At 41.9% G+C, this 15,113-nt stretch overlaps 1 protein-coding gene across 6 annotated transcripts in view; it reads left to right on the forward strand.

The window, feature by feature from the left end:
• Positions 1 to 15,113, forward strand: part of SDF4 (stromal cell derived factor 4) — a 168,110-nt gene that overhangs the window by 133,056 nt on the left and 19,941 nt on the right. For all 6 annotated transcript variants that reach the window (XM_085609625.1, XM_085609629.1, XM_085609627.1 and 3 more), the window contains 2 exons: positions 10,493 to 10,651; positions 13,586 to 13,761. In XM_085609625.1, the coding sequence (XP_085465751.1) occupies positions 10,493 to 10,651; positions 13,586 to 13,761 (335 nt within the window). The remainder of the gene's footprint in view (positions 1 to 10,492; positions 10,652 to 13,585; positions 13,762 to 15,113) is intronic.

Below are 15,113 nucleotides of genomic sequence, written 5' to 3' on the forward strand. Positions count from 1 at the left end.
TCTGTGTTGTCTTGCAAGCCTAATGCATTGTTTCATATGGATATTATATTTATATAGTCCCTCCCTATATTTCTTTTAGTGTGGTGACAGTTTCATTTCAATTACGAGCTTTACCACCCACCTCCTGCATTTTTTCCAAACTGTCCTCTGGGAACGGTAGGGTAGTGCTTTGTTTAAATACTCAAAGGTCTCTTAAAGTTTTACCTGAGGACTACACTGATAGGCTCTTTATTAAACATAGCTGCTGTGTGTGTGGACAACTACTGACTTGCTGCCTCCTTTCTCAAGAGGGAGAGGAAGCCTTGATGCTCTTGCAGTGAGACCCAAGTGCTCTGTCGCTTTCCAGCTTCGCTGCTCCTGAAGGTCATCCGACAACCTTTTGATACGAGTTCGTTGGAAACTTTTGTTCACTAAACACCTTTCTTTTTTCTACCCATAAGTAAAGCTTTTTTTTAATTTGTAGAATTTGTTTTTGTTTTGTACTGGTCCTCTTTTGAAACATGAATAATCGTTGACGGGACAAAGTTGGTGATTCTCATTTTGTGCAGAAAAGGTTGCGCGTTTTGCCCTCTTGTGGTTTTCTCTGTCGCAGAAGGCTACAGTTTGTAAGTTCCTTAAGCCTGAAAATATGTAATCCCATGGCATATGAAACTCTATCATTTCATCCATTTCCCTGCCTAATTTTACCTCGCGAAACTGGACACAATATCTAATACGCAGTTTCCAGAACTGGATGCTAGAATCCCAATATGACTAGAGCTCAGCATGGCCCCCAGAATTAATGATTATCTCAAGATGAACATCTGCCACTAAGACAATAACGTCACCTTAAAATCTCCTTTTCTTAATCCTTTGCACGCTCTGCAGCTTGCTGTAATTCAGGTTCCAAAGTTTAAAATCTTAAGTAAACAAGTTCAGTCTTTCTCACTGGGCCTAAGTTTTGCTTGCACTCTGTGGACAACTAAAACCCCTAACTACTTAGTTAAATTGTTGGAGGAGTTTGGATATTAAAAAAATATATTTAGTAGAGTAGACTAAAAAAGCATATTTAAGCAAATATGATTCTCTTCATTCAAACGTCAAGCAATAACATACTGAACTCTTTAAGACAAACACGCAAAGACAATCTGTCAGTAAACCGCCCCATAAACGACAAAGTCATGCCATACAGTTCAGTCAAAGGTGTATCAAGTCATCCAACACTCCCAAGTGTTTAAGATGCACAGGCCGGCCTTGAAAAATATGTTGCTGAACTTAAGATTCAAGTAGTGTTCGATCAGTCGACTCCTGAACCAACAAGCAATGACCATGCACTTTAATACACTTACAATTCCCTCAACCCAAAAAATACTACAGCAAGAGATCAAGGCGCAACAACGGACTCCTTGTAAGGCTCACCAACATGAAAAGGCATAGTCAAAATTAACAAAAGTATCAGTGGCCCAGCGATAATGTCCAATTGTAGAATAGAGTGACGTTATTAAAATAGCAGTTATAAAAGTCAAAATTGAAGTATTCGGCCAAACACACTGTGGAAAAAATATGTAACATTTTTCACTAGCCCAAAATGTTTGATACAAACCCCGTTTTTTTTTCAACACCCCGATGCCCAGTTCAGCCTAGCAATACTTTAAAGACCTGTTAACTTTTATTGAGTCAAAAACAGAAAGTCAAAACTATTGCAATCAACCTGAACATTTGCTGAACTCACGATTCCCACCTGAATTTAAATTATTTTTTGCTACCTCCAGCCCTTTGGAGTTGGATGAACTGATGACTACAAATGTGTTCACTCCAGTCAATCTTACAACAGAGCTCTGTCCTGCAGTTAAAATTCTTGGAAACCTGGAGATCTAGAATAACATTAAAAATACAGAAATTCAAAGGTCAATTTTGTTTTAACCATTTGCAGTGCAGATTTTGTAAGCACGAGTCACAAATTAGAGAAGAGATGTAGGTCAATCTACGAAAAGGGCAAATGTGGCCAAATACGCTCTCTGCATGCCACCTATCCGTAGTCTGGGCTGTAGAATGGAGCAAAACTTAACATCTGCATATCCACACCTTACAAACCGTTTCACCCAAAAAAACTTGAGAACCCCTGAACTTATCCTCACTAAATTGGAAACTGGGGAGTATAGGCCGGATTTGGTCAAGTCAAGTGTGTTCCAAATTTATACATGTATACATTAAAAAGAGATGGGTAGACGTGGGTGCACCAGTGCCCATTCTTCAGCTACAAGTGTGAGAGGTACAATCAGCATACGTTCCTCGTTCTAGTCATCTCTGGGTTTGTCAACCACAGGAAACGGGTAAATGATAAAATCAACCTTCTGAAAAGGTGACTGGTTAAGCAGAGAAACCATCTTGATATTTTGTCTTTTTTGCGCACTGAACAGACAGGAAATTGAATCATGAGACACTCATGTACAGCGATTACAGTGCCTTGAGCAATATATTTTTTTCAAAGTCTTTACTTTGCGTTGCTGAGTGCCGGAAATCTAGTCTCTTGTTTTGGAGGAAAAAGTTCCAGGTAATATGTTGTGCGTCAGCAAATGGAATGCTTGTGGGGCTGTCCCTGGCGTAACAGTTGGGCGCCTTTGTTTCAGGTCTTACTTTTCTTTTAGATAAGATTTTATTTTTACATTCTGTGGTTTTATATTTTGCTGCCACCAGCAAAAAGAAAAGGCCAGTCTCTTATAGAAGTGTTTTGCAGGAGCTAAGCAGTTTTTTGGTGAAGCTAAGGTTCATTGTAGTTCTGAACGATATATGAAATATCTAATCCAGCCTTCTTCCTATGTACTGGTCGGCCTGCTTGATCCCTGCCCAAAGCTTTTAAGCATATCTCCAATGAGGCAGGATTGTGAATATGTGTTGATGGTTGTTGTGAGACTGTCACACGACCGCTAGTTTTAAGATTTTGCAAAGTAACGTGCCGAATGGCCTTCCCTTGGAATTAAGCAAATGTATGACCAATAAAATTGGGGATTATCTCCTGAATATTTTCAGACTACAAATAAAGAGGGATCTCTATCAGAGGACCAAAGAACCGCTATCATAGTTGTTATTCCTCAGAAGGGCAAACCAGCGACTGAATGTGGGTTTTACAGACCCATCTTGCTGCTCAACTTTGAGGCTAAGGTCTTGGCCAAGACCTTGGCATTCTGATTTCCGTTGGTAATTACATCCGTGGTCCATCCGTATCAGTCCAGATTCATGCCGCACAGAGGGACGCGTACAGAATCTGAGATGACTGCACAGAATCTTGTATGTGACTGGGGCCTCCTTTGCCAAGCCGGTGGTGTTGCTGTCCTCGGACGCTAAGATGACAGCGTGGAATCAAATTACGTATTCGCATGCTGAAGCGTCTTGGTTTTGGCCCCAAGTTTATCGGATGTGTTAGGCTATGTAATGTAAATGTAGTGCATTTTATATAGCGCTCCGCACCCCCCCGAAAGGGTCTCTCAGGCGCTGTGCACATACCGCTGTGGAACCCTTCCTGGCCTTTCCCTGTGAAGTGCCCACTCCTGGGCACCCCCAAGGTGAAGCCAGGCATCCCAGCGCTGTTGGGGCCGTTGTGGAGATTAAGCAAGCTATTGCCCAGAGTTGCAGAGTGTGACCCATGATTAGAATAGGCACCGAGGCGAGAATTATCGGGTCCGGGGAAATTGAGCCCAAGATCCGCCGAGGCGGGAATTGAACCCTGGTCCGGGCCAGACTTCTGCATCAGGGTCTGCCGCTCTAACCATTGAGCCACACGTGTCTGCGTAAATAACTCTGTCCTGAGCATTTGCTCTCAAGAAGGGCACACGACAAGGTTGTCGTTTGTCCCCCATTCTTTTTGCGCTACCGCTTGAGCCCCTGGCGGCCTGGGTTTGCCAAGACTCCCCCATTTGGGGAATTCCAGTTAGTTTGGTTTGGGACAAAAGAATCTCCTTGTACACAGGCGATATTCTGCTGTATGTCACGAAGCCGCTGTTCTCAATTGACAGAATCCTACAAATCTTCCACATATTCAGCGATCACTCTGGCTCCCGGATTAATTGGTAGAAGTCTCTACAGTTCCCAGTGGTGGAAGGGACCCTGCAGTTGTTTCTGAGATGCACTTTCCCTATGGAGTTGTACGGCTTTAAATATCTGGGCGTCTGTTACGAGGGAGGCTCAAACCTTCTTTGCTAGCAACAGTCTCGCACAGCTAGACCAGTTCCACAGGGACGTCCAACACTGGCGGACACTCCTGCTCTCTCTTACGGGTCGGACTGCCCTATTTAAAATGACTCTCCCCTGCGTCCTATACATCCAGCAGAATTCGCCCCATAGGATCCCGCCAGATTTCTTTAAAAAAAAAAATGGCTAAATATGTCGTCTGTTGCGGGACAGAGGTATGTCCCACATAGCCCTTCATAAGTTGCAAAGGAGCTTGGCAGTATCAAACATTCTGAAATATTATTTGACTGCCCAATTAGTACTAGTGAATGACTGGGTGTTTGCAGACCAGGGAGAACCTGCCTACCAAGCGGACAAAATTGCTATGAATGTAAGGGGCTACCCCTCTATTTTATACAGTAGAAAACTTGAGTACACCCTGCCTGCCCATACTCAGACGGTGTTGAGGATGTGGAGAGGCCACCAAATATTTGGCCTGGTAGGGAAGGCTAATGGGGAAAGTCCACACTTTGGGACAGCGATCTTCCATCTAAAGTAGGCAGACTGAAAGAATTCACAAAATGGGGGTTGATTGGCTTGAAACGTCTGGGTAATATGTGGAGGGGACAGGCTTTTGTATAGTTTGAGATTCTTCAACAGGAATATGAATTGAGGGATTCAGAGCGGTAGCAATACTTGCAATTCGTACATGCGCTGTGGTGTCACATCCAGGAAGGAGAACAATAGTCTGAAACCGCCCCACTTCAGGATCGCCTGTTAATGAATCCCCTGATGTGCTATCTCAACCATTTCCAGGAAATTGGCGAATAACTCTCCAGACCACCTAGTGTCACTCAGAGAGGCATGAAAGAAAGACTTAGGTTCACTTGACGATGAAGATTGGGTCGAGGCCATACCGGGTCCCAGAGAAGCTGCAATAAGATCTAGTTTTGTTTATTTAGTCCAATTAAAGATCCTCTTTAGTGCATATTATTTTAAAACATTGCTAAATCGAATGGGGCGTGCTGCTACTTCTAACTGTCGACGGGGTTGTGGGAAGGACGGGACTTTTTAGGTCGAGCCTAGCGCAACGCACATGCGCTGCTATATGGGAAGGCCTCTTGGAATCTCTCCAGACTTTCTCGAAACTTGTCCGTGTGGTTTTTCAACTTCCACACATTCTATTGGGCTTTGCGTGTGGCTTTCAAAAATAAAAACACGAAATTGGCCAAAGGCGGGTGCTTGTCCCACCTTTTCTGTAAATGTTCACTCCCTTGGCATCCAGCTGTCTGGAGCGAGCAGCTGCGCGCAGGGTGCCAGCTGAATTTCTCGTCGTGGATCATTAAACACAGCGCGGTCGCTTTCAGTTTAGCGGCCGTGCTTGTTTTTTTCACTCCCCCACCTCAATCCCACGGCATTCAGCTGTTGGAAGCGAGCAGAGGCGCGCAAGGTGCCAACTGCATTCCTCATCATGGATCATTAAACAGAGCGCGGTTGCTTTCAGTTTAGCAGCCACGCTTGTTTTTTTCACTCCTCACCTCTCCTGTCTGACCAAGCCTCCCTCCTCTCCTTCCGCGCCTGCAGCCTCTCGACCTTCTCCAGCAGTTTCACATCTGTATTCTCTCACTTCAACCTCTTTTCTCGTTTTGATTTCCCTTTACATCTTCAATTAATGCCCCCATACGCCTTCCCCTCACCCTCATTCCCCCTGCCAACTCATGTTAACTCAGTCTTAACTTCCGCTCACAAATTCCTACCTCGGCTCTGCCTTGCCCCCCCCCCCCCCCTCTGCTTCCCTCTATCCCCCTGATTTCTCTCTCACCCCCACAGCCGTAGATGCTTGCCTTATCCACTTCACAACCCCTAACTTCCCCTCCCACGTCGCTTCTACGAAACCACTCCACACTACCCTTTTACCCCTCACCCTGAAAATGTATTCTAACTCCCTTCCACACATTCCCTCCCGCACTCCCTTTTGCTGCCCTCCCGTACTCATTTGCCCCCAACACTCCAATTCTTTGCTTGAGTCCTATCTTGCCTCCACAACCCTCACTGGGTCCCCATCTCACTTCAACACCCCTCCCCTCATGCCTTTACCCCCTCCTTTTATTACCCACCCCATCTTCATCGCCCTACTTCGCCTCCCTCATTCCTCATCTCCTCCTTTACCATCTCCCCACATCCTTCATAGCCACGCCCATTCCTTCACTCACCTTCACCCTCTTTACTCTCCATTCCCTTTTCCACCAGCCATCAATCACCCCTTCTTGTCCTTGTTCATCCCCAGATCTCTTCCACTAAAATCCACTCATCCCTTTCTCCCCCATCATACTAACTTACTCCACGCCCGCCCATTCCTTCACCCATTCTGTGTCCTCAGTGGTGTACGTGTAGCACGTGCTCCTCGTTTACCTTGTATTGTGTGCTTAACTCTGTGTACTCTCTTCTACTGGTACTTGATTTACGTGTACTCGGATGTTTCTATGCCTTTTCACCCTTTTTAAACGCGCTACCACCACCTGAATGACTTCTACATCGACCTTGCATGCTGTACGTGTACTCTGTGCTGTGTGGCAGTCATGTGCGCGTGCTTTGTGCTCGCATTTTTTCTGTGCAATATACTACTAACTTGTGTTTCGGTGCCTGCCTTGTTCTGTGGTTTCGGTGCTGTACATCTACCGCCCTCTTACCTGTGTTTTACATGCACCCTTTCTACCCCGCGCTTTGCGTACATTAAGTTCTAAGTATGTATTGCCACAACAGGGCCATACTGTGAACTCTGCTGTGCATATATTTTACAACTTATTGCCATGTGTGGTGTATATTCTGTGTTCTACACTTACTCTGCGCAATAGACACATGCACTCTGCTCAATTTACACCATGTTTCCCGGGTTTTACATGTATTTGTGCTCACTGCAGAGGACTGTGTTCGACCTCATGGTCACAGGTCCAAATCCCGGAAAATTCACTCAGCATTTCATCCTTTCTGAGGTCAAGAAAATGAGTACTATTAAGTTGGGTAACCAATAGAAGTCTGTTATTCAGCACCAAGATGCCCCTTTGCGGGTGAAAGTGCGCTTATGTTACTATGATGAACTGCCCCCACCTAACAATAAAACTATAACAAAAAAGCATTAGAACAGGCAGAGAAAAATTGACAGCATTGCATAAACAAAAAAACTAGAACACATTTTTGGTGTTAATTCTGGTTTTTATTAGGGTACTTCGGTTGTATATAATGTTTTCTAGGTTATATATAAGGTGACAAAAATGGTTATAACACTTTTATTATATCTTTTAAACATGCTGCACAACATTCACAATGCTCTACAACACATATTAGAAAACGTTAACAAAGCCAATAGCTCTGTCTAAACATTTAAAATGCCCCAAAGGCGAAACCTATTGGCTATGCCAATGCATGTTTTTATCTGTTGTGGGATTGTCCTGTGATACAAGGCTACCGATAGAAAGTGTACGAATAATGGCCAAGTTTACGGGACAGGAGGTCCCTGTGGAGGTCCAGTGGCACCTCCTTCACATTTTGGGCGAAGTAGTCTGGCATTGCTATCAGAAAATATGGCTTGCTTTAGCTTCAACTGTGGCTAAGCGCAATATTGGGCGACAGTGCCGAGTGGTGTCCCCCAATGTGGCTGATTGGAAGGCGGACCTTGACTGGTGTCAGCAGGCAGAGCACACAGTGTATCTCTGCAGAGTTTGTCTGCGCAATTGGGAAAAAGGTTTGTGGGGAAGGCAAAGGTACCGTGGTCTATAACCTGCAAATGATTGAAGATTATTACAGATGTACTGTTCGAGTGACTTTAGTTATGTCTTTTGAGGGAATTGTCTACTGCTTGTTGGAACGTTAGAGACTATGTTATACATTTCTCCAGGCAGAGATCGTATTTTGTGCCTCAGTAATCTGTGCTATGGTGAACTATTATTGCAGTACTGTACTGTTGCTTGAGCACCTGTTAAATAAAGAGTTGAAAAAAGTTTGTGTTTTACAGCATTTTCTGCAGTTTACCCGTAGCTTTTTACTGCTCGCCTTCCCGAAGCCAATGTTATTGGCCTTTATGTTTAGCTTTCTTCCAGTTTGACAGAGGAGTTTCTTCTCAACTTCGGTTTTTAACAGGATAGATCCTATCATCCCCTCCCCTTTGGGTAATGCCTGACGCACCAGTTAGTTCTTTTCTATTTTCTCCTAACTGCCAACAAAACCTCATAAGCGAATCCTGCTTTCCTACTCCGATAAGGATTTCAGCGTTCTGCTCCCCTCTTCCTTTCTCCTGTTTCTTCTGGTGCATCGCCTGTTTTTTTTTTTTTTTTTGTTTATGTTTTTTTAAAGCTTTTTCTTTGGTTTTCATTCAGTGTAGCACCATCACAAGTAATCGAGATCACAATTAGTACTTATTTGTTCAAAACACAGTCATATTGACGTTATCTCGCCACTGATTTGTTGCTAGATGCCAGACCCATTATTCTCCGAAATGATTCTTGGCTATCACTGAGGCTTCTTCTTGATTGCTTCCTCAGCTGACTTCATTGCGGGATCACCTGCAGTAGAGACAGTGGAAATACTTGCTAATGCTTTTTGGTATCCTTTGGCACATACCATCATAATAAATTTTATTTCGATCACCAGGATCATGAAAGTGCAACATACATAAATACATCACCTAAAAATACATACAGCACTTAAAAGGAATAAGGCCGATGTAAAATGCAACAAAGGGAGCTCTCGGGCAATCCCGTAAAATATCAAATTCATTATAGCAGCAAAGGAGAATTTAAATTAGTTGTAATAGAATAACCATTATATAAAAGAAGAGACACTTTATGTAGCAAGCTGTAAAGTGATCAATAAAGTGCAATACCAATACATACAAAATAATCTATGTGCAAAAAGTGAGTCTTACAATTCTAACATGTATCCATTAAAATGGAAAGGGCTAATCAGATAACAAAGCAATGCTCATATCACAATCATTGTCCCTTTCAGCCACTGGGTAACCTATACTACAGGGGCTAATCTAATTATACTTAAGTGCAACAGTTGGACAATTACCTTGTGGCACGTACCTTTTCGGTGGAAAACGTTTTGGAATATGTTTTTTTTTTAATCATTGGGTTTAAGTCAGTATACACTGGTAAATTTGAAATTGATCACCCTTTGGGAAGCCTGCGCGTATGCGGTGTATCAGTAGGCATTACACATAGTAGGATTACTGTTAAACTCTGAAGTAACAGTTGGGAACAATGTGTGGTAATCTGGATGCAACACTCATCGGCTTCTTAAACGAGTTTACCATGGCGTTCTAACTAAGATTGCGAGAGATGTATTTGACATGAAATTTTGTAAATGACATCTAGGTATATTGCACAGTATCGTGCAACTGCAAGTCGTCTTTGCAGGTATAGTGCTATATTTGTGATGTTTTCCAAAAAAGTAGTGTTTTGAAATGAAGAGGAAATAACAGTTTGAGTGACATCATTTCGAATACCTGTTGCTGAATTCTTTTTCTTAAAACAACAGTTCTAGCTTTTGTCCCCATGGAGCAGAACTAAGCATATGTGTTTCACCTTTCTACTTTACACACCTGAAACAATTCTTAAAACTGTTTTGTACTCCAAACCTGAATTTCGGTGAGCAAAAAAAACAATTTGTTGAAACTAAATCTCATTTCGATTTATACAATCAGGTTTGTGATTTTGCTCTCTTACCAGGATACGTCTCCAATGTAATAAATTTAGTATGTGAACACATTCACTCCCTATGGTGGGTTTGTGGGCGTTCTGTGTGTGTAAAACGCTCCCATAAGCTTGCAGGTATTCAGCAGAGTTCAGCAGGTTTCCGACCCTGAAATCATTTTTTAATGTACTCCTGTTAAGGGTAGGGGTAACTATTTTTTATGGGGATAGAGTGAGTTGTTCTTTCTGGCCCAGTGCTGTCAGATGACTGGTGCCAAGCCATACTTCTCAACAGTGATTTGATTGTCCACTGCAAAGACCTTTGGGGACCTATGGTTCACCTTTAATACAGGATATTCTGTACAGCTAGCACACTATGCAGTGGGATGTGTTACCAGATGTCTGAAGGACAGGCGCTCAGATCTGTCTGGAACACATTAGATTCTGTGATCTACCGCATGAAAACTTGAAAATCCGCAAACTTTAATGCATGAAGGTCCGTGAAATGCATACCTTTGAGTCATAATATCGATTTAGAACTGCAAGATTTCAGTTTGTGATGTAAGGTATTTAATTAACAAATAAAATGTAGGTTTTTAAACAGGCCTGATCTGTAGGAATGAGTTTCTACAACAGTAACTCTTCTTTTCCAGCACAGGAAGTGCTTGACAACCTGAAGGATCGCTGGTTCCAGGCTGACAATCCTCCTACAAACCAGCTGCTAAACGAGGAGGAGTTCCTCTCCTTCCAGCATCCGGAGCACAGCCGTGGAATGCTAAAGTTCATGGTGAAGGAGATTGTGCGAGACTTGGGTAAGACTTGGCTTAGAATAACATGATTTTGACCAGAGCACAATCTCAGCCTGAAACCATCGCTGAAATGTGCGTGGGACTCCTCTTCCTGGCAGTGGGTAGACAAAGCCTTACGAACAGGAAATGAAAATACCTTGAAAAATATTTCCTGTCCTTCACTGTTGTGGTGACTGCCGGGAATCCACGTTCCTTTCCCCAGAGTACATTTTAGATAATGGACCTGTTCTCGCTGAACTTGCAGTCTAAATTATGCACCCTTCCTTGTCTACTGTCTTACGTTTATTTCTTTTTTTGAACTAATTTTGCCTCCAGATCTGGATACAATACCAACATGTGGGCCCTAGACCTGATAAAGGGTTTCAGATGAACTAGACATGCTAACACTGCTACAAACATGTCACCTGAACATGCTCGTTAGTGGAAATTGCATTTGTCCAGTCTTTTCGATGTTTTAGAGAAAGAAAAGTCACCCCACCCCAATAGATGGATTGCAGGTCCCTGTTCTAGTTTATTCAGAGTTACAGACCACACACCATTCTGTCTTCACATCACTGGGATTCTAACTACACATACAAGCAATACGCTTAGAACTGTCCTTGCCTAAATTAAAAGCACCTGCTGATGTTGTTTTTGAATTAGCTTGTGCACCTTTAAATTCCTCATCAGAATACTTCCTCAAGACTTCACAAACCAAAGTAAAAGTTTTAAATGTTTTTGTGTTTGAATTAGTAGAGCAGATACTTTGTGTGCATGTTTCATATAATTCTTTTTTTTAAACCGCTTAACATATTTGGAAGAAACTTTATGGAATACGGTATTTGGAGGAGATAGCATATATCTCGTTTAAATCACCATTATCCTATTCCTATTTTGTTTGTATGAATATACCCTTCATAATATCTACAGGTAGTTGCAGCTAGTTCGATGAGATGCTAAATTGTGTGTGTCAAAGTAAGGCAGGTGGCAACTAACTTGTGGTTGGTTAAGCAAACATCTCAAAAGAACCTTCCAGTTTATTTGAGGATACCTTTCAAACTATTCAGCATGTGTGTGTGTGTGTGTGTGTGTGTGTGTGTGTGTGTGTATGTGTGTGTATATATATATATATATATATATATATATATATATATATATATATATATATATAGTAAATAAAAATGTGTTGAATTGTAAGAGTAAAATGTTCACAATCTTCATAACATATACATGCCATTCGAATGTTTTTTTCACCTTTGCATTTTCAAACAGCTTCTTATAACAAAATGTCATTCACTGTCATTCCATTTTACAATCAATTCAGGGCACAAACTTCTCAAATAGAATGCAAGATGTAAGGGAAAGAATACTGTGGACTGAGAAGGGAGACTTATTTTATAACGTATCATTTTTAAAATTTGACCTCTATTACATTTGTTTTCAGTTTTGATTTTATTTATAAACATACTGGGTTCTTTTTTGTATTTTATTGTCATGCTATAAAAGTGCAAACCATCAATTTTAAGTTGTATGAAGAACATTGTGGAATACTACTCAATTCCAGGACATCTTCATATACATGAGATTATATAAACCATCATGACAAAAATAATTTAATGTAAATTGATAAGTAAATGTCGAGAATGGACATGAGCTTAGTGATTTACATCATCACTTTACTAATACTACAATCAAAGAAAAGTTTGATTTGTTATTCCTTTCCAGAGCCTACAAAGATTGTTTGGCCCTCTAGTCAAGCGCATTATATTGTCTTGTTTTCAGCCAGTACCTGTTCAAGCACCATAGACTGAAGGCAGTCTTTTGTCAGCTTATATGGTGGCTTATCCCAAGCTTCGCTAATGATCCCCATCTCCCTGATTTCCCAGGTTCCTCTTAGCCAATGACCACTGGTTTCAATCCTACTTCCTTTCGACAGGCATTCATTACATTGCAGTTTTCTGTTTAGGTAAGACCAGTCCCTTTGCTACCCTCCTGGAACCCATGGTTTTGAACAATACTTCGTTTTAGGGAAGGAGCCCAGTAGGCATTGTTGAAGGATAGCTGTAACATTACATTCCAGAAAGTCTTATATTTATTTCATTGCTCCCCCCCCCCCCCAAACTCTTTGGACACAACCGTGCCTTGAAGTGTTCCATGTTATGGATGATTTTGAGAAATAGGGCAAAGTCCTAAAATGCCACTACACTCGGTGATAAACGTCTACTTAATTTGTTCCATGTTAGTAAGTCACTTGTCTATAGGGAAGCTTTGCATTGAACTCTGTGAAACCTAAATCCTTTATTGAGAAGGGATCTGGGCAGATGATCGGCTATTGTAAACACTAACATTGATAATGGGAAATCTTCCCTTGTAACCCTTTCATTCAGTATTTCTGCTGAAATTACTCAATTTATGTAAAGCTTACATAGTAATTCCACCTGCTGATTGAATTGGTCCCAAAAGCAAAGTCTAGAAGCCTTGTAGACTTCCCCACCAATGCAATTAGGTGACATATTCATCATTAAAAACCCTTTACATACATTTGACATTGCTTTTTGTACAGAAATAAGGCCGGTCTGATCTACATGTACAATATTTGCAATGCATTTTGCCACTCACCCAGAAAACATTTTCCTAACATATTCCAGTCCATATTTATAAATTAAAGTGTTATACATGAACCACATAAATTGCTGTTTTCATGTTTCAGTAACAACAAAGCTTAATTAATAGACGTGTGATCAAACCTTCCACCAGCCCCCCTATTGTCGACCTTTAACAGCTTAAAGGTGAAATAACCAATGTAGTCCACATACAACTCCACTGTAGAGCCCAGGGCTGCCCACGTTTTTAGTCCCCACATTTTCTATCTCTCACTTAACTGCTCCCTCTGACTGTTAAACCGGTATCAGAGTTGACTTTATTTATTGTGTTCATGTTTATGACTCTTTTCAACAGACCAGGATGGCGATAAGAAGCTTACCAAGTCCGAGTTCATTTCTTTGCCTGTGGGCACAGTGGAGAATCAGCAGGCACAAGACATTGACGATGACTGGGTTAAAGACCGCAAAAAGGAGTTTGAGGAGGTGATTGACGCCAACCACGATGGCATCGTCACCATGGAGGAGTTGGAGGTGGGTGCGTCCTGCCGTCTTGTAGAAGGCCACGGATTGTGGAGTGGCGGCGCGTGTTTTGAGTGACTGCTCAAATGCTGACATAGTCTAATCTGTGAATTTATTTTGCTGCTCTGTGTCGCCAGGCTTGTGACTTCGCCATTGCCTTATGCTCAACACGGATTCGACATGTGACAAGGGGTATGGGTTTCAAATCTAGAGAACCTCACTTGCCCCCAGTCAGGTGTGAGAATAATTCATACGGTTGTGTGTTTTTGTTTTCACTGTATTCTGCACGTTTAGTTTTTCTTGCATTTCCAGGATGAAAAGCAAAAGAATCTAACCCAAAATGAAAAGAAATTTGAATGAATTTATAATCTCAACTTGTCCTCGGGGCAGGAATTGCAGGCACTAGTTTTACTCACTTGCTCCCTACTGTCCTAAGTAAGTTGAATTCCGTCAAAGAGATGCATTAGTGGATAACGTCCGGTCACCAGAGAAGCAGACTTTGTTTTGAACGGACCTCTTCCAAGCCATTGTAATTCAGTAAGTAGCTCAGTAGAATTACAGCAGGTCTACAACTCCCTGAACGTGGTAGGCGATTAAATAGATGTCCAGAACTGGGAAGACAACATTCCTGATGACATGGAGTCAGTCCTAGGATAACCTTAGTAATGGGATTGCACTTTCCTTACATCATCATCCGTGATTTTATTGGCTTGCTGCGCTTTGTCTGTCCAATCAAAAAAACTGCAAACACAATGTATACGTTCTTTCTTCGCCTGGTAGAGCAAATGCGTCATTCCCGGGTGAGAAGACAAAGTTTGTCAGCTTGAGGACTTTGGGGAAATAACCAGTGCTCCTTAGTAGTTAAATATAATTTTCCTCCTTTCTGTATCAAAATCTCCACTTTCAAGGTTAGCAGATGTTACATGCATGTTTCCTGAAAACGCACATGCAGAATTGTGTAAAAACTAAGGAGGAGTATTTTGCATCAAAAAGTAGGAAGATTTTGTATTTCCAGGAGCTTGTGTTTATCAGAGGGTGAACAAAAGCGTAATTCGGGAATAGTAATATATCTTTTTGTACAGAATTAGGGGTCTCCCTCCCAGTATGTAACATTATTTGTTTCATCCAAATTATTGGATGAATCCAAAAGGTTAAACACGTCTGGCAGTGAGGTGCATGTACAGACAGGACTTTGTAGCATGCGCATCAATCTTGGGGACTTTCCAAGACCTGCTTCTCCTGCTGCGGGTTGTAAAACAGCGATGCACATGTCATGCAAACCAAGTGGTGTTTTGTGTGTACACGAGGGAACATTCATGTACTCCCTGATCCGTCTGCCTCCTCTCACAGCTGTTATTCACCCG

The sequence above is a fragment of the Triturus cristatus genome, chromosome 1_2 (assembly GCF_964204655.1).
Source record: "Triturus cristatus chromosome 1_2, aTriCri1.1, whole genome shotgun sequence".
NCBI classification, from domain to species: domain Eukaryota; kingdom Metazoa; phylum Chordata; class Amphibia; order Caudata; family Salamandridae; genus Triturus; species Triturus cristatus.